This window comes from Bos mutus, chromosome 18 (assembly GCF_027580195.1).
Source record: "Bos mutus isolate GX-2022 chromosome 18, NWIPB_WYAK_1.1, whole genome shotgun sequence".
In the NCBI taxonomy this organism is placed as follows: Eukaryota; Metazoa; Chordata; class Mammalia; order Artiodactyla; family Bovidae; genus Bos; species Bos mutus.
This window is the reverse complement of record NC_091634.1, coordinates 21,534,782-21,561,083: the sequence shown is the minus strand read 5'-3', so window position 1 is coordinate 21,561,083 and position 26,302 is coordinate 21,534,782. Positions and strand designations below refer to the sequence as shown.

The window sequence follows — 26,302 nt, the reverse complement described above, 5'->3', positions numbered from 1 at the left end:
CCTGCTTTCCTCAGTGGGTGAAGGGCTCAACACTCATCGTGCTTTTCCCAGACACAAGTTTCATAGACCAGATGCAGTCTGCAGAGTAGGGTCCTTGGCTTGAAAAAGTGTTTAAGTGCATGCCATTATTTAATAACTGGGATATTGCATGTAGAAATCTGGAGGTGAGACATTCCTTAGACAGTCAGAGGTCCTAGTATTCGCTGCTGATGGCATTGGGTGACAGCTCCCCTCCAGGAGAGAGGGGTAGCCCCCACCTCGCTTTTTCACATATCATCTTTTGGGTTCTGAAAGCATCTGTGTGTGGCTCCTTCAACAAGCAGATGCAAAGATATTGAATCCAAACATCATGGAGGTGACCAGAGGGCTCATGTTGCCCTGGAGGCCTAGGGCGAGTTGTCTGATCCCCCGAGTAGATTTGGACTCATTATGGGCCTAAGTGGACAATCATTCAAGTGGACAGAGCTGCTGGCAGGGTCTGAGGTTGCCTGGGCCACAGGGCTGCACAGAACGCCTTTCCAAGCCTCGCACAGAGCCCGGCCCGTAGAAGAGGGCTGGGTGGCCCACTGACCCGCCCCTTGGCAGAAGCCTGGGGCTTTGTCAAAGCCAGCCTAGTGCAGGCCAGACGGGGTGACGCTGACTAAGGAGTGGCTCCCGGCATGGGACTCGGCATTTTTCTGTCAAGCAAGCTGCAGAGTGGACCTTGACTGCACCTCAGAGCGCTGAATGTGCTGATGGTTTCTCCCACACAGTCCAGGCCACTGTTGTGAGACGTTTGCCTCCCGAGCATACCGAAATGTGCCCTCAGGGAGGCTGGGCAACAGCTGGGATGTTTGCAGTAGAAACAAATCCCTGGCGCGACCAGGATTCCCCAGGGGATATGCTCACCCCCCCCCCCCCCGCCCCGGTCTGCTGGCCAGAAACGCACCCAGCCGGGGCTGGCAGTGGTCTCAGAAGCATTTCCTTGTCCCCTTTGTGATGATGAAGCCCAGGAGAGCCAAGGAAAGGCTTCAAGGCAGAGGGCAATAGTGGTTATTACACATTAGGGATTATAAAGAAAGTAAAACTGGGTTTGTGTTCATTTTTGAAGCAAGATATCTAGTTTGTGGGTTTGTCCCATGGAACTCACTCTGGAGCATTTATCTGGGGGACTGAGTGGGGGGGGGGCATTCACCTAAACAAAGCCCCTCAGGAACTTGGAGGTGAAGCCACACGGAGAAGCCCACCGCTGAGGGCTCTTGCAGGATGTGCTCAGGGGAAGTGCACGAGGGCTTTCTAGAACCTCTGCAGTCGAAATAGCCCTTGAGGACTCTATTAAGTGGCCCTGAATTTACCAGGGCCTGGTCAGTCCTGGGTGTTCTTTGGAAGGAGTGATGCTAAAGCTGAAACTCCAGTACTTTGGCCACCTCATGCGAAGAGTTGACTCATTGGAAAAGACTCTGATGCTGGGAGGGATTAGGGGCAGGAGGAGAAGGGGACGACAGAGGATGAGATGGCTGGATGGCATCACTGACTCGATGGACGTGAGTTTGAGTGAACTCCGGGAGTTGGTGGTGGACAGGAAGGCCTGGCATGCTGCGATTCATGGGGTCACAAAGAGTTGGACATGACTGAGCGACAGAACTGAACTGAACTGGACCCTTGGAGACTCAAGTACTAGGAACGAACTATCCTTGTGTCTCAACTGTGGTCTTTCTCCCCTGAAACAGTGGAGGTCGAAGCCTACTTGGAAAAAGAGCAGTGGGTGAAGTGAAGAGATCCTCTCCTACATTGTGTGACGTGTGTGTGTGTGTGATTTGTGGTATGTATGTGATGTCTTTGTGTATGTGTGTGTGTGTGCGGTGTGTGTGTGGTATCTGTGTGTGTGAATGTGTGTGTTGCATGTGTATGATACATATATAGTATCTGTGTGTGTAGTTGTGTGGTGTGTGTGTAGGGGGTTTGTGTGGCATCTGTATGTGTGTGTGTGGTGTGTGATGTGATGTGCGGTATATGTGTGGTGTCTGTGTGTGTGTAGTTGTGTGGTGTGTGTATGCTGTCTCTGTGTATATGTGTGTGTGGAGTGTGTGTGGTATGTGCATGGTGTCTGTGTGTGTGTGAATGTGTGTATGTGGTATATATGTAGTGTCTCTGTGTGTGTGGTTGTGTGCTATGTGTGTGGTGTCTGTGTGATGTGTGGTGTGTGTAGTGTGGTGTATGTAATGTGGTGTGTGTGATGTGATGTGTGGGGTGTATATGGTATCTGTGTGTGTGTGTGCTGAGTTGTGTGTGTGGTATGTGTGGTGTGATGTGTGCTATGTGTGTGTGGTATTTGTAATGTGATGCGTGGGTTGTGTGTGGTGTGTGTGTGTGTGATGTGTGTGTGGGGGATTGTGTGGTATCTATATGTGTGTGTGCTATGTGGTATGTATGTGTGATGTGATGTGTGGTATGTGTGGTGTGTGTGTGTGTGGTGTGTAATATGTTGTGTGGGTTGTGTGTGGTGTGTGTGTGTGATATGTGTGTGTTGGAGATTGTGTGGTATCTGTATGTGTGTGTGCTGTGCAGTATGTATGTGTGATGTGATGTGTGGTGTGTGTGTGGTGTGGTGTGTGTAATGTGATATGTGGGGTGTATATGGTATCTGTGTGTGTGTGTATGTGTGTGCTGAGTTGTGTGTGTGTGTGGTGTTTGTAATGTGATGTGTGGGTTGTGTGTGGTATGTATGTGTGATGTGATGTGTGGTATCTGTATGTGTGTGTGCTGTGTGGTATGTATGTGTGATGTGTGGTGTGTGTGTATGTGTGGTGTGTGGTATGTGTACAGTGTCTGTGGGGTGTGTGTGTGTGGTGTGTAATATGTTGTGTGGGTTGTGTGTGGTATGTGTGTGTGATGTGTGATATCTGTACAATGTCTGTGTGTGTGGTGTTTGTAATGTGATGTGTGGGTTGTGTGTGGTATGTATGTGTGACATGATGTATGGTATGTGTGGTGTGTGTGTGTGTGGTGTGTAATGTGTTGTGTGGGTTGTGTGTGTGTGTGTGTGTGTGTGTGTGTGTGTGTGTGTGTGTGTGTGTGTGGGGTGTGTGGGGTGTGTAATGTGTTGTGTGTGCTGTGTGTGGGGGGGTGTGTAATGTGTGGGTTGTGTGTGGTGTGTGTGTGATGTGTGGTGTGTGTGTGATGTGTGGCGTGTGTACAGTGTCTGTGTGTGAATGTGGTGTGTGTGTGTACTGTGTGTGGTGTGCCTCCCACTCTAATCGCTCTGCTGTGTCTCCTCTCCTCCCCTGTGAGAGCAGGGCTCTTATCTTTTTGGTTCTTCACTTAGTCTCCAGCACCAAGTACAGTACTTGGTGGGTAGGGACTTGCTCATTCCATCAGAGACTGTGTGAATGAATCTGTGTGTTTCTGGGTGTGCAGTTGCATACATGTATGGACATTTTTGTCTCTGGCATCATTCAGGAAACTTGGTTTGGCTCTGGACACGACCTTTAGAATTGACATGATGCCACAGAGAACACGTGCTCCAACTTGCAACATTACAGGTCAAGGAAGCCAAGGTCCCAAGATGAGAATCCTGTGTCTGTCCCAGACTCTCCAAACGCCTCCTAGGGTCCAGAGGGTCAGATTCGCTCCTCTGCCACTTGGTCCCACAGCATCCACCTAGAAGGGCAGTTCCCAGGGAGGCTCCTTGTAGGGGTTCTCCACCCAGGCTCCATAGAGGGTCACGTGAGGGGGCCTTTGCCCACTTCAGGCCAACCCCAAAGGCCAAGCTGCCCCAGGAACTTCTGGAAGTAAAGGTGGAACCAGTTATCAGCACTTTCTAAAGCTCCTCAAGCAGTTCTACTCTGATTTTTCAAAATGTAACATTTACACTGCTGGCATCAGAATCATCAGGGACACCTACGGAACCACCCACTTCTGCCCCCCTCCCCTGAATCCAGGGAAACAGAACTGCTGTGCCTTGGGTCCCGGGACGGGTGTTTTAAACTCCCTTGGGGGTTCTAATTCTCAGTACAGTCTGAGAACCGCTGCTCCAGTGAGTGTTTGAAGTGTGTGTCCCTTGGAAATCGACACACATCCCCCAAGCATCCTTGCAGTTGGCCAGGAAAGGCAGCCCCACCCCATCAGGCGTGCAGGGAAGCCCTGCTTTCTCCCTCTGCAGCTCCTGCTGATGGATGCCCATGCATGCTCTGCACACCCTTTGCCAGATGCGCTTAATCGTTTCCAGGTGCATTTTTGAAATGCATCCTGAGTCTCATCCAGTACCTGCAGGCACCTTTGCCAGCTCTCACTGCCGGGCCATCCCCCAGGCCTTACACCAACCCGTGGACCAGGATACGAGTTCTTTATCAGGCTTTCCTGCCACAAGCCCCACAGTCCCCTCCCCCACCCCTGCCCCTCAGCTTCAGGGGCTGCCTCTGCTGCAGCTGGCACTGGACTTCTGTGTCAGCCTAGAAGTACCCCATCCACAACGCCCATCCCGCAGAGAGTTCCCTAGTCTCCAGTGAAATGTCACACAGCAGTGGCTGAAGGGAATTGGAGCCTATCATGGGCATTGACTTGAAGAACTGGGAAGTGGTGCCTTAAGCCATTTGTACCTCTGCATCAAAGGGGACTGAGTCTTCCTGTAGATCCATGTCACTGGTCTTGAGAAAGAGAGTCCCAGCTGGGTCCTCTCTGATGTGTCCCGGGGAACCTTCAGCTGCACGTAGGTGGGAAAGAGAAGTACACAGCCACCGTTTGATGAGGCAGGTACAGCTTCTCCAAGGCTAGAGCACACAGTCTGGAGGTGACATGGAGTCCTCTGTCAGAACTCGGGCTGGTGGTCCTCTTATTTACAAAATCCATGCATCCTCCCCCGCCCCTAATAAGTATATTACCCCCAAATACCCTGTGCCTGGAGACTGCGAATCCGGCATCATCTGAGACTAGACATGGTCAAACGTCTCCAGAATACACCATTCACCCTTGACTTGCTGTTGCTTTAGATCACTGTTTTACAACAGAACAGAGGAAGTGGTGGGGAATGCCTGAGTTTCCTTGGAGAAATAATTGTGATTATTGACAGAGTGCTGTTGTAAACAAGGAACTCGGACAGTCCCATTCCTTCCAGAGAGCTTTTCGATTCCAAGGTCCAGAGAAGACCCTGGACTGTGTACCAATTCTTAGAATATATTTAAATTCACATTTGTTTGCCCTCCTCTCTTTTCCTCTCCTACAATGCAAGCAGGTCTCGGTTGTATGTCATGGTATTTTTTTCCATAGTAGAAAGAACAATAGAAGTTGTGTGTTGGATTTAAATAAATATTTAATTCATGAAAATGATCTTATATGTTTTAAAACCGTCTTTAAAGCTATTTTTATTCTCTAGAAAGCGCTTATTATAGGTAAATTACACATTTTACTACCGGAGCATTAGGTTTGCCATTAGTACAAATTTAAGGCACTACAAAGACCAGTAGATAATGTTAATTTCAAATACAGAAACTAAATATATTTTGTGCCTTTTTATTACTCATTTTCTTTTAAGTTTTATTGACTGCTTTTTATCTTAACTATATGTCTTTACATGCTGCAATCATAATGCACTGTAATGGTATTAATATTTTATAGAATCGGTATTTATAGTTCTTTATTTAGAAACAATGAAGTAGGTCTGCAGATATCTGAGCCCGTCTGGAATGGTGCCCTCCAAATAATGATAAATTACTTGTGCAGTATGCCATTTGCTAATTATATCCATGATTTACTGCAGAGCAAGACTTAAATCATTCATTTCAGTCTTGCGTAACAGTGCCATAAAATTTTTAGGTTTAAAAATGGTTTCCATGTGTATAATTTAAACAAATTTTAGAGCTATTGTATACACAAAATATTGCAACCACCCATTTGTTACATACTTTGTCTTTTTAAACTTCTACTTTTAATGATCACTGTGGTTGAAATTATTATGCTTAATTTTCATAATCATAGCTTTTAAATCTACAGCCGTTTTCACATGTTAGATAAAGAAAAAGATAGCTAATTGTGTGTAGATAGTATGTCATTCCTGAATAGTCCCAAATGGTACAAAATCATTAAAAAAGCTTAAGAGTACGAATTATTCTTCTATTAAAAAACAGTTGTTCTCTAACTAATTATTAGTTTGAGCTGCTTTGTTTCCAAGAACAAATGTTGATCCTTCTAGCCTTGTTCAGCACACCAAAATGAAATTAACACTTTTTTTTTTTTTCTCCTTATACCAAAATCTTGCAGGTGAGAAACCCTACAAATGTCCCCACTGTGATTATGCCGGTACCCAGTCAGCTTCCTTAAAATACCACCTCGAACGGCACCACCGGGAGCGGCAGAACGGAGCTGGGCCACTGTCTGGGCAGCCCCCGAGCCAAGACCACAGGGACGAGCTGTCCAACAAAGCCGCTCTGTTTATCAGGCCAGACATCCTGCGGGGCGCCTTCAAGGGTCTCCCCGGAATCGACTTCAGAGGTGGCCCTGCGTCTCAGCAGTGGACGTCAGGGGTGCTCTCATCCGGAGATCACACAGGACAGGCCAGTGGCATGTCTTCTGAGGCTCCTTCAGACACCCTGAAAGGCACTGACCTTCCTTCCAAAAGCACCCACTTCTCCGAAATCGGGAGAGCTTATCAAAGTATCGTGAACAACGGTGTGAATTTCCAAGGGTCCTTGCAGGCGTTCATGGACAGCTTTGTCCTAAGCTCCCTGAAGAAGGAGAAGGACTTGAAGGACAAAGCCCTCTCTGACCCTCCTTCCATGAAGGTCCATGGGGCGGACGGTGGTGAGGAGAAGGTGGGCGGCAAGGTGGCCCCCAGGAAGTCTGAGAAGTCTCAGTACGAGCCCCTGGACTTGTCCGTGCGGCCGGACGCTGCCTCCCTCCCGGGCTCCTCGGTGACTGTGCAAGACAGCATTGCGTGGCACGGCTGCTTGTTTTGTGCTTTCACAACGTCCTCTATGGAGCTGATGGCCCTTCATCTCCAGGCCAACCACCTGGGCAAAGCGAAACGCAAAGATAACACTATCGGGGTGACAGTCAATTGCAAAGACCAAGCCCGGGAGGCCAGTAAAGCGGCCTTGCTGCCCTCGGTACAATCAAACAAAGAGATGGCGCTTTCCACCATGATGGGACCTCTAGACTCGGCTTCCGAGAAGATGGCCCAAGGACAGGTCAAAGAGACCCTGGGGGAGCAGAAGGGCGGCCCATGGCCCAGCCACGTGGACCCCTCGTTCTGTAGCTTCCCATCAGACTTCTACAAGCAGTTCAGTGTTTACCCAGGCCTGCTGGGCTCGGGGGCCGCCAGCTCCTGCCCCAACAGGGAGCCCGACGGGAAGGCCCACTCCGAAGATGACGCCCCGATCCTGATCCCCGAAACCACAAATAAGAACACTACTGATGACCTCTCGGACATCGCCTCCTCGGAGGACATGGACTCCTCCAAGGGAGAAAACAACGAGGAAGAGGATATTGACACAGAGCCGGAGGTGATGAGCAAGCCGCCTGCCCTGAGCAAGGACGGGGGCGGCGACAGCGGGGATGGCCTGCTGCCCACGGGCGCCCCACAGCCTGTCCAGGGACTGGTCTCCCCTCTGCCCCAGGCGTCGGAGAAGCAGTGGCACAGCCCGGGCCTTCTTCCAGCCCAGGACCCCACGGCGGGCCTGCCCAAGCCGGAGCGGGGGCCCCAGGGCCTGGAGAAGCCGATGAACGTGCTGTCGGTCCTCAGGGCCTATAGCTCTGATGGCTTAGCAGCCTTTAACGGACTTGCAAATAGCACAGCAAATTCTGGATGTATCAAGAGGCCAGACTTGTGTGGTAAGTTTTAGAATCCTCTTCCTTTAGTTCATTTCCCAAAAACATCAGTGCTGATTTGTGTATTTTTTTAAAATGGGGTAAATTTATCCATGAGCAGATTCTGAACTACACATAAAATACCCCCAACTATGCGGTATACGCAATGCAGACAATCATGAGAGTCAAATTCATTTAGAAAGTGTTGGGCCTCGTACTTTCGTGTTTCAATTTGCATTATTGTGATCGGAAATGCCTGTACTGAAGGCGTGGAGAAGGGGGCGGGGTCTCACCGCATGAACTACTCCTCTGTTTTTTAATCCATAACTTGAGGGGGACAGGAAAAACTTAAAAAACAAAAAGAAAAAGAGACCTGGGAACTTGCAAACTTTTCAGTCTTTTCAACTTACGCATAAGATGCCTAAAGACAATTCCTTACTGCTTTGCTAAGCCAAATCTGCTTTCTGAAACTTTTCTTTATAATGACTTAGAGGATACTAAAATCATATCACACTAACCACAATGTAGAAATAAAGTGACCCGCTCTCCAAATAGGGAGATGGTTGTGGGGTATTTGTGATTCATCTTCAGACATATCAAATGGCAGTTACTGTGACTTTGGCCTTCTATTATTGCCTTCTGTCTGTCTGTCTCTTCACCCGTCTGTCTGTTGTTCTAACAAGAAGTGTACATTATGAAGTCCCTGGTTAGCAGTGTTGTGATCCTGTCTGTCTTGGATTTATGCCTGCCTGATCTTGTTAGCAAATTGGCAATTCTTTACTTCCTTAAAGAATATGTTTACTCCAAAGTAATTCCAGATCTTAAAAAGTAATGCTAGATTTGAAGCCTAGAACTGCATCAAATGAATGTCGGTGTGGGCAGGGAGGATCAAAGTCATTCTCTTGGCACCCAGATATTCTTATTTGAAAGTCTTTCTCCAAACTGAAGCTCAGTGTGTTATTTCCAGCCCCAAATTTCCCCACTAGAGATAAATGACCATGGTATCGTCCCATCTGTAGCCCACGAATGCATTTCTGTGACATTACTTGTTCAAAAACAGAAAGAAAGTAGGAAGGGAGGGAGGGAGCAAGGAAAGAAGGACAAGAGGGAGGAAGCAAGAAAGGGAAAAAGGAAGGGAGGGAGGGAGCAAAGATCCTATTTAACTTCTGAATCCTGACATTCCTTTTAGCACAGAGCGGGATTCAGCAAGCTGGATTCAGTTCATAATTTAAATTGATATATTTCTTTTTCTCTCTCCTTCCCTAATTCACTAAGAACTGGATCAAGCAGTCAGAAATATTTTTTGAATTGTCAAAAATCACTAAATGGATTTCTGACAGCTCGAAAAAATATTGACAGTTCTTTATGCTGAATGATTCATAAGGCCCCATTAACCAGCACCCCCAGATCTATTTTTAGTCACATACAATTCATTACTTTTGAAGCTGTTAAAAACAATATTTAAAGGAAGGAGAAAAGGGTTTCATGTCAGTCCAATTTTTTTTTTTCTTTTCTTCCAGGGGAGCGATGTTTGTCTTTTTTTTTTTTTTTTTTTTTATTGTTGTTTTAAGTTTGTGATTGGAGTGCTTTCTTTTTCATTGTTGTTTGGGGATTTTTTTTTTTTTTTAAGTCTATTTTCAGTTCTTTCAAATACCTACGTAGGACCATAGTTCCTGCCAGGAATCCATGCATCAGAAAAGATCAAAACCTGGCATGTTTATAAGCTCATTATTATTGAAATGAGCTCATATTACCCCTATTAATTTTCCCATCATCCTATCAACGCCAAAGGAAGGCTGCCTGCCTTTGAGGAAGCATGCCTGCTTGTGTCCTTTTGCACCAGGCGAGGGTGGAGGGGAAGCGGTGTCAGGGAGCCCTTTCCTCTGAGCTGAAGCTCTCAGGCCATTCTCCCCCTCCCCAAATAGCAGCTCACCACACTCCCCTGACATTTCTAGGGTACCAGCAAAAGCTTTGCTTAGTCAGCCTTTCAGCCACTGGGTGACAGCCTGAGATGTAAGTTGCAGCCCCTGTCCTGAAAGGGGAGTGAAGACCCTCAGCCCAGCCAGGCTCCAGGGTACCTGGTTGCTTCCCAGTGGGGCATCCAGGTCCCACTACTCCACCTTGAACTCATGGTAAGATGCCAAAAGAAACTCCAGCCAAAAAATGCTGATTTTTAGAGAGCACAAGTTCTGCATTTCATTTACCCTCATTTCTTCTGCATCCTCTTGCTTAGTTTGGGAGCAGGCAAGAAAGGCCACTCCCTGGCCTCTGTATTTGATGGGGTAGGGGGATGTCTCGACTCTGTCCAGTTCTCATTCCCCTCTCCCACGCCGGCCTACCATAATCAAAATCCTCTTCTTGATTTCTTACTGGCTGTTGTGACATGGGAGGGCCAGGCATATTCATCCTTCCTAAAAACTGATATCTGGGAGGAAAACTTAAACTCACTGAGCTACAGAGGGGGCATTTGGGGGCATTTTTCTTCCTGCCTGGTCTACTGTCTTCTTAGCATTGCAAAAAGCACAGATGATAGTTGAAAACCTCAAACTCCCATTGGCTTGACTTTGCCAAGGTGGATATGATATTGGCACAAGGAATCAAATATTCTTAATGTTTATTCCCTCCTCTCTGCTCCACTCAGAATAGATATGGGTTTTCAAACAGGCCCACCAGCTTGATAGCTGGTTTCCTCAAGAAGCTGGGCTTTGCACCACCAAGAGTTATTCTGATAGTTCTTATCTCAAGAGAGTTTGGCATTTGATTTTGCCTGGTTGCTGCTGCTAAGTCGCTTCAGTCGTATCTGACTCTGTGCGACCCCATGGACTGCAGCCTACCAGGCTTCACCGTCCATGGGATTCTCCAGGCAAGAACACTGGAGTGGGTTACCATTTCCTTCTCCAACGCATGAAAGTGGAAAGTCAAAGTGAAGTCGCTCAGTCGTGTCCAACTCTTAGCGACCCCATGGACTGCAGCCTACCAGGCTCCTCCATCCATGGGATTTTCCAGGCAACAGTACTGGAGTGGGGTGCCATTGCCTTCTCCTTTGTCTGGTTAGTAAACCCAAATCTCCACTTTGATGCCCCTAGAAACAGGCTTGTCGGAGGAGCTAATGCCCATCTGTATCTATTCTCATGGGTGTAAAATTGTTGGGAGAAGCATCAGAAAAGATCTTGTTCAAGTCATGTAGAGCCCCCTCTGCACCAGAGCTCAGTGGCTCTGCTGACACAGGCTGGTGAGTGGAGAAGGGGCCTTTAACCCTCAGTTTGTGGGTGATCCTCACGTTGTAGGCTCTACTTCTGGATTCTTAATTCTGCATGCCTGCTTTCTAACTTTTAGAGCTCTGGTCCTACATTCCTTCATGTCATAGGCCTGGGGTCTTGGCCTGTGTATGCTGTCCACTCCTAGGCAATGCAGAGGTGAGAGACAACCAGGAGAAAGGCCAACCCAGCCAGCTGGGTAGGGGAGGCATGCAGCATTTGCCAACTGAGAGCTCGAGCGTGAATTTCTAAAGATCAGAGACGTGTTACAGATGATCCTAAGAAGGTGACTGAGCCATCTTGGATTAAACTGAAGGGCATGCGTTGTTGGCTTCTAGAGTGAGTCAGGTCCCACTCTGGGCCTGATCCCATTACAAGAAATCCTGCTCCAATCAAAGTCCCCATTTCCAGGCTCCAGGCATGGCCCACCTTTCTTCATTCTGTAGAAGAGCATAATGTACAAGGACATTCCCATGCCGTGGGAGAACTTGGATGTGCCCTTGGTTTTGTTGGAATGGATTTGACCTTGGTCTTGTAATGGGACAGGATCCATGCGATTATCTAATAAGAGGGGCCAGGGCAGACCAGGGCAGCATTCATATCCACTGAAAAGACAAGGCAGACAGCTCCTTTGTCCAGCTTGAGAAATGTGATGAACTGTTGGATCAGCCAGTAGCTTGGATATCTGAGAGTGCTCTGGTGGGCCCCAGACCACACAGAGGTGGGTCTGCACAACACCTGTGGGCCTGGCTGCATGGCCCACAGAACTTGCTTCACTCCAGAGTTTGTGGATTTGAAGAGCAACCACTACTTTTATTTTTGAACCCTAGATGGATGACTGGGAACCATGATGTGTTGAGCAGAGTTTGCTCTATGTTCTTTGGTGAGCCCAAAAGTAGGGTTGATGGTGAAGAACTAAAGTCAAATTAAGGGAAAGGGAGTGAGCAGGGTACAACCCCCTTACTCTTGGAGTTACCAACCCTCAGGGAAGCCCAGCTGAGTGAGGAGAATCTAGCAGCTTGTCTGTGGTAGGCCTGAGGTCCTTGTACAGTGGCTCCCAGACCGAGTGACCCACTGAGCCTGGGAGGAAGCAAGTGAGAAGGCAGGATCTTTAACAGCAATTGATTCAGCATTCCCAATTAGGGGGCAACTGGCTTCCCTGACCCAAATTATGTCTGAGACCAAGAATTCTCTCATGGCAATGGGAGAATGAGGACCCCCCCTTCCTGGAAAAAAAAAAAAAAAAAGACAGGTTTCAAAAAGCTCTGTGCCTCATGTATTCTAAAATGTCTAATGACATGATAGGAGCTCAACTCTTTTTGAAATGTGACTTCTGTACTCCAAAAACCTTGTTGATTTCTCAGCGTAGGCAGTCTGAAAATATTCACCGTTTTACCAGCTATACAGTGTAGAGCAGGGGTAGGCAACTACTTTCCTAGGTTAGCGAGTGAACCCATTAGGCTTGCAGGCTCTGTGGTCTCTGCTGGGCAGCACAGAGCAGCCAGCAAGCAATAAGGAAACAAATGGGCATGCCTGCATTCCAGTAAGCTTCATTTACTGACACAGGCAGTGGGCTAGAATTGGCCCAGGGGTCCTAGTTTGTCCGCCCCTGCTCGAGTATAAAGAAGGTTGCATTGCTGTGGTCATCCCTAGAAAAGATATGTGAAAACCGTCCTCTGCAACCCCACCGGCCTGTGAGATGATGTGGGCAGGACTCGGGTCAGCAGCTGCAACATTCCATCTATTGCCGTTTAATGCCAGAGATGCAGGAGACTTTCTGAGAGTGAGAGGGGCCTTGTAGACCTACATAGCCTGGAGTAGCTTTTTCTGGAAGGTCACATCTCTGTCTGTGTGTAAAAGACTTGTAGGAGAACACCCTTCTCCATGACTCATGCTGGGTCCAGGGCTGCCACCATCACAGCCAAAGCAGGCAGACAAGAAAGACATAGGAGCTCTTTGATGGACAGAAGCGTAAGGATAAAAAGAGGTGATGGAGGTAGAAGAGCTTGGATAAATGGAGCTGATATTTTCTAGAAGAGATGATGTCCACATTAGGCTATCACAAGTAGGTGATGTCACTGCCCAAACATCTTTGGGTTGCAATTGTCCCTTTTAGCACTGAGCAGGTACACATCTTACATTCCATCAAGGTTATGGAGACACATTTTATTTCCTCATGTCTGCCATGCCAAGTCACTGATGGCTATTTCTTGGTATGTGGGAATGTTAGCTTGGAAGGCAGTTCTGGCAATTTAGTGGTGACATCCCATCACTGTGGTCACACCCTTCCAGTTTCTACCCAGTTCTCCTCCTGATAGAAAGCTGGTGCTTCAGAGTAGGAAGTGTCTTACCACCTCAGGCTTTGGCTAAGAAATGGCAAATGTCTGTGGTTAGTCAGGGGTTTCCAACCGAGCTGTGGCTGGCGTGTGTGCCACTGTGAACACTGCATATGTATGTATGAAGGCACCCAAGCACAAGCTCCCGGTGCATAGCCTATGATAGGTGGTACGTTTTTTGGTCTCGTGGATAATTCTAAGTTTTAAGGTGTGGCCCTGAAGCCAACAGGTTCTAATGGAGAAAGAAAATTAGTTAAATGGCACAGAAAGAGAACCACCAAATTGAAATCTACCAAGTGTACAGGTGCCCAAGTTCAGCCAACACATGGGAGTGCAGTGAGCCTAGGAGGCCCAGGGAGTCTCTGCCATAGGGTCTTGTCTCTAGAGCTGCCATGCTTTATTTAAAGCCAAATGAGCAATTATCCTCCTCTTCTCTTCTTCCTGAGCTGACTCTTACTATCAGCTTACAGACACTGTGGATAAAGCACAACTTTTGCACTCCCTTTCTTTGCCCAATTTTATCATTTCCAGGTTGGCTGTTGACTTCCATTGTCCAGCCTGCCCCCAGGCATAGTGCATGCCCAGGGCCTGACGTTAGACCTCAGTAGGGAGGACCAGTTGGCTTGTTCTAAAGTCCAGGGGCAGATCCTTTCAGTTAATGCAAATCACCGCCCCATCCTGCCTGCTCTGCCCCTGCGCTGGCTGCAGAGCCTTTCCCTTTGTCTCTGGTGGGACAATGTACAGGTGCTATCCCCTTGGGTCTCCCACAGAAACCAGCGCCCTGGACAGGCTCTCCCCTGGCCCCATCCAGAGCCTCACCGGGTGCGGCCTCTTTGGATGACAGCCCTCTCCAAACTCTTTCGGCATTCTACTCCTCCTCCCTTTCCTTCTGTTTAAATTAAATGGGAATGCCACTGATGTGATGTCGTTTGCACTGCAGGATGACAGAACTGTTGTGTGAATACCATTGTATTTGCCAAATGGTCCACTCGTCATTTCAGAACAAACAAATGGATGGTGTCTGTAAGTCGGCAAACACTGGTGACATTTAGCCTTGTTTATGTTCCTTTCCTTTTGCTGCATATTTTTGGCTCCAAAAGCTACTGTCTGAATCAACAGTGCCTCCGAAGCAGAAGTCTGGTAGCTTTCGTTTTGGTTGCCGTATCCATGTTCTCTTCGGATCGCATGATACCTGTTGCCCAGGATCAAGCCTGGGCTGGGAGAAGAGACCAACCAAACTCTTTGGTTCAAAACATACATGCCTGTATACAGTAATTTTTACTCCCCAATGATGACTTCAAATTGGGAGAGAGGAGGAGAATGCCAAGTGAAGAGAGTGTTGTCAGAATGGACATCCACATCCCTGGGGAAATGCAAGTTCTCCAGGCAGGCCCAGCCACCGCCATATGCAATAGGAGCAGGGTGACCCTATGTGTATCTTGAGTGCTTTGGGGGACCCTGGGCTTAAGCTTTGGGGTCTGCCTTCTGAGGCTGCTGAATCAAAGTGGTGGTTGGCATGGACAGCCATCTAGCTACAGACATCTTAGCTGCTGAAGGAATCAGGTTCTTTCTTCTTTTTATTCAGATGTTATGTGCCAAGCCCAGGTTTCAAATAAGTAGTAATTATCTCCTATTTCTTAGTTCTGATCAACAGCGCCTCTGCATCTAATTGCCAACCTGCTCTAATCACATAGACTATTCTTGCTTTAGCCAGAGATGGAAGGACCAAATTTTATAAATATTGCTTTATTGTCATCATTCCATTAAACAATTAGGGAGTGTGGCCCTGCCCTTGCTTTCAAATGCCTCTAGCCCACATGGTTTCTGGATTGTTTAATGAATCTGCACATTTTCTTGCAGGTAAGTGACACCCCCTGTTCTAGTCGGTCTAGCTGGATTTGCCCTTGTCTGTTCGTGCTCCTCGGTGGCTCTCTGCAGCTTGTTAATCGTGTAAAGTCAAGAGAAGAATGTATACACATATGTGTGTTGAATAAATAATTACTATTGGCATAGGTATGTGTATACACCACCAACCTACAGTATATATAGCAAAGAATCAGGGAGACTAAAAATACTGCCCCATATGTTCCACTATTAGCGAAGGATGGTGAAGGCTTAGTAACCTGAGCGAGAGAGAAAATTCCCTCAGAGTCATGAATTCTGCAGAACAAACACGGGTGGATTGGAGTCCCTTCACCTGTGGAAACCCTGTTGGGGGGGCTTCCGCTCAGCACAGCTTCTAGAAGCGGGCCCTGTGATGGTCTCGGCATTACTGCTTGTGTCCGATTGTCCTGTATTTTGTAACACTTTAGAAGAATACAGAAAAGTGCAGTAATTCTCTTTCTCCATAGTATTTAAGCAGTAATATTGCTAGTTTAATATTGTGTCAGGTCGTCACGTTAACCAGGAACAGATGACGGTAAAATACCAGTGAACAGCACCTCAACATCTACTCCTTAAAAACGGTGATTGAAGCAAAATGTGTAAACTTGTACTGGGTTATCGTGTGCTTTGGAATAGAGTATTGTTGAAGTAATTAGAAGATATATGAAGGTGTTCCTGGTAATGAAGGCATGTAAGTTATAATAATTGTAGCTTTCTGAATAAGTGTCAAACTATATCTCTAAGTGTGCTGTATGCTGAGTTACAAGTTAGGTCATTTATGAATGGAATGTAAAACAATACTAAAAATGCTTCAATAACTTATCTTGGTATTGCTAATAAAAAAAGCTGTGAAACATTAGTGCAGTTTTGAGTCATTATGTTAATTCACTCCGCAACACCCTCCACCCTTGACATCCCTCTGTCTGTTGGAAGCCTCAACAGGACATTCAGGGAAGCTAGAGGTGCTGTCCCATGGGCTGTTTGCTGGGTCACCTGCCATATTTTCCACTCATCTTTAGGAGGCTCCAAGAGTCACAGCTCCTAAACATACAAATGTCAAGGCACCTCCCCATTGGGTGGGGTGACCGTGGTGGGTTTGGGGAGAGCATCTGTGTGCACAAGTGTCTCTCGGGTGGGTGATTAGACCCCACGACAGCTCACAGGCCCCGTGTCCCTCATCCCCCATGTGGAGGACGACACACGCCTGGCCTTGGTCCAGCAAGCTTTACCATTTTCTTTTCGTCCTGTGAAGCATAGTTTTACATGGAGAGGCCCTTGGAATTGCTGGAGTGTGCAACTTCATCCACTGTGATATTTTGGTTGTGCCCTTGTCTGTTGTAACAGGCTTCTGCCAGCTCCGCCCCCACCCCCATCACAGCAGGAGGCACAAAGCAAGGATTTCACTTTTATTTTGTGATCGCTTAGGTTTTTTTTTTTTTTTCATCCATGAGCTGGACTTCAGGCACTTGCCACTTCAACAGTGTTACCAAGCTTCTCTAATTGGGCATGTTTTGTAAACTTCTAAATTCCATGCACATGCTGCTGCCTGGCTAACTGGTCCTGGGGGTGGGGGAGGTATTATCATTGTTTGACAGAATCCCAAGCCCCAAGCATGGTCCCCCCTTCTCCAGATAAATGAAGTGTCCTGTGTACAAGGGAACGGAAGCCCAGAAGCGTCCACTGGAACATACCTGGCCCATCAGTAGGTCAACCTTGTCACCTTGACTGCTGAAAACATTCCCTTCAGTAGGTCTCATGGAAATTGTTCAAGTAACCCCGAAGACCATAGAGTACAGGATTAGGTTGTGTCTTATTGGAGATAAGAAGTGAAAGTGAGAGATTCTGAAAACAGGATACTGTTCCATGAAGCTGAGAACATGCATTGTGGGTTCTGATGGAAAACTTGGTGGACGCCCACATGCCTAGCCAAGGTATAGCGAGTGACCCCAGCCACATTCACCTGGACCAGCTTTGACCAGCAGTGTGTAGGCAGAGCCTGAACTGAAAGAAAGACTCTGGGGGTTTGGGGATCTCATCTTTGTTTCCAATACCACCTGAGTCTGGGGAACTGCCCTGGGACAAGAATTCATCCCTGCCCTTTCCTGGGTCCCTGATGGCTCCATGAGCCCTGCATCACCTCCTCACACACACCAAGCCTCTGTGAGCCTGTTCTCTCCACCGGGGCCTGAAGCCACGTTGGGTTTTAGAAGCTACCTTTGCAGCTCCCAAGGAGGGGCTCACCACTATCCACTCTGTGAAGGGGCACCCTCTTTACCCCTTGGCCAGGGTGCGGTGGGGACCAGAGGGCTCTGTTGAAGGGCCCGGGGTTGAACACATAGTCCCTGGCACTGTTCTTCATTTACGGTCATGTTGCACACTGTGGGAACCCTTGCCGAGACCACCATTCCAGCAGGGAAGGGGCTGGGAGTCCAGTGCAGCGTGAGCGGCCAGGTCTTGGCAACAGAGGCAGAACCTCTGCAGGAAACAGATCATCCTGGCTCCTTGTGCTGACGGCAGGAAAGTTCCCTGGAGCCCCCTATCCAGGCATCTATTTCCCTCTTCCCTCCACGAGGGCTCGATTTCCCTAACGGGGTCTCCACATTTCCACTTTGAAAGCAGGGGTATTTCCTGGGTTGCTCCCCCAGGGGAGCTTCTCAAGCTTAGAGGAGACATTTGTGGATTCTCTCCTCCAATTCTTTATGAGCCGCCCCCAGCCTCCTACCCTCTCTCATTTCACAACCCTCCCTCCTCTGCCCCCTTCTTCCCCACCTCCCTCTCATCCCCCTGCCTCTGGGGAAGAACTCCTTTCTCACCAGCTGAATGTTCTTGGGAACATCCTGTCTGTGGCTGTGAGGGAGCTGGGTGCATCCAGGCCTCCTGGATGAGCTGACTTCATTTCACAGCTCAGCGTGGGGGCCGGCGGTCCTGTTTCTGGAAGCCTGCCTCCCCCTCCCCATCCCCACATGGCATTACAAAAAGCGCAACCTGTTTGGACTCAGATTTGGGGCAACCCCAAGCATCCCCTATGACTCTACCCTTGGCCCTAAAGCCTAGACCCTTCTAAGCAAGGACGGCCCACTGGTCTGAGGTGGAAAGAGGGGAAAGGAGTTTCAAGGAGGTAACTGTGCCATGAGGTGGGATAGACTGAGGGGGAGAAGGCTTGTGCAGCTCATGGTGAAAACTAGTCTTCAAGTCCACTTCTTCAATTACTCATGTTTTGAAGAAACTCAGATGTTTTGGTGGAGGGGAAAAGAGTCCAAATTTTGGGAGACGATTTCTTCTTACCTATAGTCACTTTTTCTCAAAGAAACATCATGATGAGTGAATTACAGCCCTAAGTATGCAGCTCAACATGTACAGTGTTATCTGTGCAGGAGCGGATTTTGTCTCTAGAGCAAACTGCATTCTCAAGGTTAAAGTTGGGGAACTCTGCACAGCAGTTTCATGAGCAAAAGTCTCCATCTGTGCACCCAGAAATTGGCTGGCTGTATGAAGGGTTTGTCGTTCATGCTCTTTGTAGAGTTGTTCAGACACACCCATCTAATGGTAACCCACTGCTCACAAGGTTAAGTTTTCTTTTTGAACTTCTGTTGTTGTCGAATTAATATAATATACTCTCAATTATCCACAGAAAAGGAGAAAGGCAACCAAGCGGGGAAAGCAAATTTGCAATTAATTTACCAAATTATTGCTCTTTTTATATGATGGACAAGTTGCTTTTCTCTTTGGAACTCAAGTGTTTCGTATGTCCTGGGGGGAGGGCTGGGGCAGTCGCAAGGACAAGCCACCCAACTTGTCCCTGCACCTAGGGACCAGGTGGAGGCAGGTGTCTTACTGGGGTGCAGAGGCCTCAGGGTTTAACTGGGGGTTCACAGAATGTTGGCCTCTTTCTTGTCAATGCGAGTCCATTAATCTTCTCAATCTTTCTAGAGCCCATGGCTGACCTGCTCAGGGTCTCACCAGAGCAGAGCCTGACATGAGCACGGTGCAGTTTGTTGAGGTGGGGGGGGCAGTCCTGGGAGGCATGTTTGAGGGTGCTGACAGAGCTGCCACTGATCAGGGACTAGGCATTGTCCCCTGGGATCCTCTAGGACACGATGTGACATTCACCTCAGAATGACCCCTGAGGGCTGAAGAAGCTGGGGCATTTATCCACCAGCTCTGCAGCTCTCAGTAGTTGAGAGTCACTACAGCTCACCCTGGAGAAGGCAATGGCACCCCACTCCAGTACTCTTGCCTGGAAAAGCCCATGGATGGAGGAGCCTGGTGGGCTGGAGTCCATGGGATCACTATGAGTCAGACACAACTGAGCAACTTCACTTTCACTTTTCTCTTTCATGCATTGGAGAAGGAAATGGCAACCCACTCCAGTTTTCTTGCCTGGAGAATCCCAGGGACAGGGGAGCCTGGTGGGCTGCTGTCTATGGCGTCGCATAAAGTCGGACATGACTGAAGCGACTTAGCAGCAGCAGCTGCTCACCCAACAGCGAAACAGTCACAATGAAAGAGAAACAAGAGGCCACTGGTGTCCTGGGGAGCCAGAGGGGAAGGGGTCGGGCACAGACAGCATCCAGCACAAGCCAGAACCCCTTGGTCTAAGGATTTTTACATCCGTGGTGCACTGCAGAGGGTCACGTCTTCCAGAGCCCAGGGTGAGGGCAGATTCATACTCTAAGGTGGGACGCTAACTGCAGATTTTAAATATTGGGACACGCACTCAGCTTAGGGCCAGGCTTTCTGGAGGCTGGATGGAGGGCTGGCCCGGGGGTCAGAGGACCTACAGTGTCTACAGCAGTTGTGCTCCAAGGAGCTTGGACAAGTCCCCTCAGTATCCTCTTGGGTCTCAAATTCTATGGCATTCAGGATCCCTGTTTGCTTGACTTTTCTGGTGACTCTCTAAGACTCCATCTTTTCTAGAGTCCTCATGAGCACTCAGTCTTGCAGGGTCCCAGGTGTGGGCACCAAGTTGGTCTTCCCACAAGTACATGAACATGTGGGGTTTCAGTCTGAGAATGGGGCATATGAATTCTTGCTTCTTCATCAAGACATTTTTATTAACTCGTAAGAAGAGCATTGAGGCATTTCCCTTCTAATTCTAGAAGTTGGTCAATTTTTCTTTTTAAAAGAGGGAGTCAATAAAAGTGGATCTTTGGGTTCATAGTAGTGCAAGAAAAATCTGATTATTTAACTTTTTTTCATTTTACAACCTATTGTATTCACAGTGGAGCTTGAGTATTTTCATGATGATAAGGTTTCCTCAAGTGCTTTACTGATATCAACTTGATAATCCAAGGTGCCCCTCTTGGGTGTGACAGTATGTAGTCCCTCTTGGGAGCCCCCACTCCCACCCAACACTCCAACCCAGTAAGGGAAAGGTGGGAGGTAGGAAGAGAAGAGGGGTCATGCTGTGCTCCATCTTGCATGCACGGGGCCTGAGGAACAATTCACATCCCTTTCCATACCTGCAACCCTTCCAGTCTTCCATCCTCAGCATTCCTGTGGCCACTCAAAGTCACTGTTGGCTAGCAAGCCCCCGAGTTTGGGACAGTGTGCACTATCTCCAACTTTGAACTCCTCCATTCCTTGGCTTTTGTTTAATTAAAAAAATTATCTTGGATTATAGTTGATTTACAATGGTCTGTTAGTTTCAGGTATACAGAAAAGTGATTCCGTTATACATATCCATTTATTTATTCCTTTTCAGGTTCTTCCCCCATATAGGTTATACAGTGTACTGAGTAGAGTTCCCTGTGCTGTACAGTAGAGTTAGGGTTGATTGCTCTAGTTTTGTCATCCACCAAAGGATACACTTGTGTGCCCTTGTACATCCTCAAGACAATAAAATGAATTTGAATGAGTAAGTTGGAGGTTGGCAGATCATCCACATTCCAGTTATTTTAGGATTTCTGCTGCCATGCAGGCCCCAGGCAGGGTTGCCATGAAGACTCATACTCCCTAAGACCTTGACAAGTGGGGAGAGAATTTGGGTAAGGTATTGTAGAGCATGGAGCCCCTCATGCTTGCCAATCTGTACTTACCACCTGAAGGCCTCTGTCTAGACAGCCTCACTGGGATTCCATCTCATCCACGGAGAAAGGTGTGCTGGGGTTCAGTGATCCCATTCCTGGGATGTGCAGACATCACCCCTATTGGCTCCAACTGAACTTTTTTCTTGTTTTTTTCTCATGCTGCAAAGGGTTTAAAATTAGGAGATTAAAAAAAAAAAATGTCCAGTGGTCAGCTAGCACGAACAGGGTTCTTATACAGTGGCTTTTGCTTTTATATGGAAACTTTGGGCTTGAAGTGTCATCTCAAAATCAGATTCAGGCAATTCAATTTAAATCACCAGGGGGATTTTCTTGAGAACTTTGGGATAAATGCCCTCACAAAGTGAGTAATTCTGTCTCCTTTGCACAGGTGCGTGCCTGGACTTCTTTATTGTTGGGCAGCTCTGGGAAGCCCCAGCTCTTTTTCATGACACAGGAGATGTATGGGTGCAGAGGCAGGAGAGGGTCTTTGGATTTGGGGTGGGGCTTGAGGGGTTTCCTAGTGGTGGGAAGAGGGGTTCCTGCGGGCACAGTGCTTCTGGTTGGCCTTGTTCAGACATGATGGTCCGAGATAGCTGGGGAGCAGGTGGGGCCTGTAGGCCTCCGAATCTCCCGACTCTACACCAATCCAGAATCTGGAGGGGTGGGCCTGGGATGGGAGGACAGCCAGCCACCGTGAGACCAAGAGCAGGAAGGACCAGACAAGGAGAGAGGGGTGAAGAGCAGTGAGTCAGAGGTGTGGATGAAGAAAGGAGAGAGGTGAAGGTTGGAGTGGAGAGTAGGGGGAAGGCATGAAGAGGGGAAACTGGAGACCTGGGGAGATAAAAGGGTAGGAAGGAGATGGTGAGAGAACAGAAAACCAGTATGAACAGACTAAAAGAAATATGATGGAGATGGCATCTGGAGAGGGGAGGAAAGTGGGAAATAGAGTGAGGAAGAGGAGAAGAGCCAGCAGAACAGAGAGCATGGCGGCAGGGAGGAACCTTCCCGAAGCCACCTGGGGTTTGGAGGTGGTCAGAGGGCCTGCTGCCGTGGGCAGGGCGAGGGTGACGGGCAGGGGCCAGGGGAGGCTCTAAGTGTAGCACCTGGCGGCCCAGGCCAGCTTCCCAGTGGCGCCCTCCCCCTGCTTCCCACCACCAGCTTCAGGAGGAAACGCTGCAGCTTAATCAGAATTATTTACAAGATAATGGTCCATTGTTTGCACTAAGACAGATGTTGACTGTGGGAACTTTGTGTTTTATGCTCCTTTCCCTGCTCTGCCTTCACTGGGTACAGATGGGATCGAAGTCATGTGAGTTATTATTCCCCGAATTGGAAATTTGGAGGCGCCTTCACCCCAGCCTCTACTTGGCTGGGCTGCCGAGCTGGGCTGGCTCCAGGCAGGCAGGCAGCGAGCAGGGACAGTAGCTGCTGGTGGCAGGGTCAGCCAGGGCCTGTGGTCCCCCTCCCAGCCCCTCGAGGCAGCCTGTGATTAAGAAAGTCTTGTTTCCTTGAGGGGCGGGTCAGAGCAGTAGCCTTTTCTGGTGGACAGGAAGGGCACTCACTGATTAAGATGCACTTGTTGTTTGTTGAGTCAGGAGGTCACAATTGACATCTCAAGTGAAGGTGGCCATCTGGCCTTCTTCTTGCCAAAAGGAAAGAGCAGTCCCTCTGGGGTGGGGGCTTTGTATTCCCCCTTTATTTAAACTTATGAGAAGGCTTCCTCTCGTCTTCTGGGGTCACTGGGAGGGCCAGATCTGGACTTGTGATTCTTTCATTCCTCCTCTAAGGGTGGGGTTGGCTGGATGAATGCCTGTCCCACCTACTCACCTGGAGAGAGCCTGTCCTGAAGGAGGAAAGATAGGGTGGCATGGGAGGATGTGCCTGTCATGTCTCACTCCCAGCCTCACCTGCAGACAAGTGGGCCCCTCCAGTGTCACAGGTCCAATGCCAGCTGGTCCTTCTTCAGCCTTTCTGGTTGCCAGTCACTTCTGCATAACCAGACTCACCTGTTTAGCAGAACCCATCTTATGCATGAGGCCACCGAGGCCACAATATGTCAGGTGACTTGCCCAGGGCTCTTTTTCTACTCGTTGGAAAAGCCTTCCAACTTCTCAAGCCATGAGCATCCCATTAGAGAGCCTCCCTGAGCCTCAGCTTAGTCCATGCACACAGGTACCAGGCGCCTGCCTGGCAGCTTAGGGACCACAGTGTATGCAAATACCTGTCCGGAGCTGTGCTGTAAGCCTGGCGAAGAGTATGTGCTAGATAATAGAGGGTTTCAGCTACATTATTCCATATACAGTTGACTCGTGACCACTGGGCTCCACTGGTGGCTCAGATGGTAAAGAATCTGCCTATAATGCAGGAGACCCAGGTTCAATCCCTGGGTCAGGAAAATCCCTTGGAGAAGGGAATGACCACCCACTCCAGTATTCTTGTCTGGAGAGTTCCATGGACAGAGAAGCCTGGTGGGCTACAGTTCATGGGGTCACAAAGAGTCACACAGGACCGAGCGACTAACACTAAGGTGACCGATTAGGGTACTTGGGGTGCTGATGCCCTACACAGTCAAAAGGGGTATAACTTTTCACTCCCCCAAACTTAACTACTAATAGCCCACTGTTGACTGGAAGCTTTACTGATAACTTAAATAGTTAACGTATATTCTGTACATTATATGTGTCATGTATCATATTTTTATAAGAAGGTAAGCTACAGCAAAGGAAATATTAAAAAAAAATAAAAAATACATTTGCAGCACATACATATATTTATTTTAAAATATCCTTGCGTAAGTGGACCCGAGCAGCTCAGATCCACATTGTTCAAAGGTCACCTGTATTGCATTTCCAGTATCAAGCTATGACAAAGAAAAAAAAATCAAAGTAATACAATATCATAGAGTCATATTTGAATGCTAAAACCCCCAGTAGTGGAAACGAGAAAGCCACTTTCACGACAGCTGAGTGGAATCAGACCTGCCATTTGGATAGCCCGAGAAAGTCTGATGGCCATTGCTCCTAACACTGCCCCCGCCCCCTGGATTCCTTGAGAGGTTGCCAGAAAGCAGTTATAACTGGAGGTTTTGTCCCATTCTAACCCAGCATCTTGGCTCTGGTGTTCAGGGACGTGACTTTATCCTCTTGATCTCCCCATGCCTAAGCATCACCTACAAGATCAGGTCCTCTGAGCTACCCCTCCATCTACCAAGTTTGGTTTTAAATCATAAATGCTTAGCTATGTGCCAGGGCCAACTCCAATTTTAAATACCATATATATATATGAAAGTGAAAGTTGCAAATGTTATTCTTTCATCTAATCCTTATATTATAAAAATCCCCTGAGGCAGATGTAATTTTCATTCTTCCCATTTTACATATGGGGAAATGGAGGCACAGAGAAGACACTTACCTTACCCGAGGTGACTCAGCAAGCACACGAGGGTCTGATTCATTCAGCAGTGGAGCTACCCCGAGATGACATTTTGTTGCCTTGCCCTGTGGGGCTTTCCCATGCCTTTAATCCTTATTTGTGCATGTGTGCTCAGTTGCTTCAGTCGTGTCTGACTCTTTGTGATGCTATGGACTGTAGCTCTCCAGGCTCTCTGTCCATGGGATTCTCCAGGCAAGAATACCAGAGTGAGTTGCTATACCCTCCTCCAGGGGATCTTCCCAACCCAGGGATTGAACCTGGGTCTCTTACATCTCCTGCATTGGCAGGCAGGTTCTTTACCCCTAGCACCACCTGGGAAGCCCTTAAACCTAAACGAGCAGACCAACAAACAAATAAATAAAAATAGCATTTTCTTGCCATCCTGTAGATCTGGGTCCTGGGACAAAATGTGGCAATTCCAAGCGGAGATTGCACCCATAGGTAGAACCTGGGAAAAAGCAGGATGGGGCACTGGGTGCGGTCAGATGTGCTGCATGTGACCCACCCGGCTGAGGACTTGCCTGGGACCCTGAGCAGGTCTCTTCCTGTCCCCTCAGCATCCTCAGCTTGTCATGAATGAGAAAGTCCCACCAGATCATCCCCATCCCAAGATTTCTTCCATCTCGTGGTCTGCAAATTAATTATTTTTAAGGCTGTATTTATTATACTTCTCAACCTCCAGGAAAAGACTGTCTACCCAGCCCTCCCCGAAGCAAGAGGGCCTCAAGGAAACCTGACCCCTCACCTTGCAATTGTTCTCTGGGGTCCAGGTGGGGGATAGTGGAGAGTGGGTGGCCCAGGGCACCAGTAGACCCTCCAGACGGGGGCTGCCATGGGCCCAGCCCCCAGCTGTGAGGGCAGCAGAGGTCAGACTAGGATAATATTTATCAACCCTCTGCCCACTGTGTCAGGCTCTGACCAGACTCCAGCGTCACTGGAGAGCACAGATCCTGTCTTTTAAAGGTCCCGCAGAGCCGCTTCACGTGTGACCAATTACCTCTGTCAAGCAGGGGAAGGAGGTCCCGCCTGGTGGGTGGGATCTGAACTTGAGCTTCCAGAGGTCGACGACAGGGATCTTAGGCCTTTGAGCCCGTCACTCCCCTATAGCCAGACCTTTTCTGTTAAAACTGTTTAAATTACAAACCAGTAATAAAAGGATCATATGTGTTTCCCACCGAACAGGTTCTTTAGGGCTATTATGATAATTAAAAACATATGGTGCCTGTGCCAGTCAGAGGGAAACCGCAGATGTACAAATTAGGTATTATATAAGGGTTTTCTGCTTTTGCCCTTTTAAAAACGTCAGCCGGAGAAGTTTAGAGAGATAAAATGGCAATTGTGCAGATAGTAGGTAGCATTTTGGTTTTAGAATCATTAAATATATAAACCCTTTTCTTTAGACTTAATAGGAATAAACGGCTCCTCATCTAGGAAGGAGACTAGAAAAGTACCGAGGCCCGGAGTTTACAGGGAAGAGGCTGCTTTCCACTGCACAGGGTCTTGGATACCATAGAATTCTTTGCATTTTTTATGATGTTGATCTGTCCAGACAAAGAGGATTATATTTATTAACTACTGAGCTATA

At 48.1% G+C, this 26,302-nt stretch overlaps 1 protein-coding gene across 6 annotated transcripts in view; it reads left to right on the top strand.

Moving 5' to 3' along the window:
• The window catches only part of ZNF536 (zinc finger protein 536), a 449,051-nt gene that overhangs the window by 290,255 nt on the left and 132,494 nt on the right, over positions 1–26,302 (top strand). For 4 of the 6 annotated variants that reach the window (XM_070388022.1, XM_070388023.1, XM_070388024.1 and 1 more), the window contains one exon: positions 6,235–7,803. In XM_070388022.1, coding sequence (XP_070244123.1) covers positions 6,235–7,803 — 1,569 coding nt within the window. Of the gene's footprint in view, positions 1–6,234; positions 7,804–14,312; positions 16,102–26,302 lie in introns of those variants that run through there. The other 2 variants (XM_070388026.1, XM_070388027.1) reach the window with 2 other exon arrangements.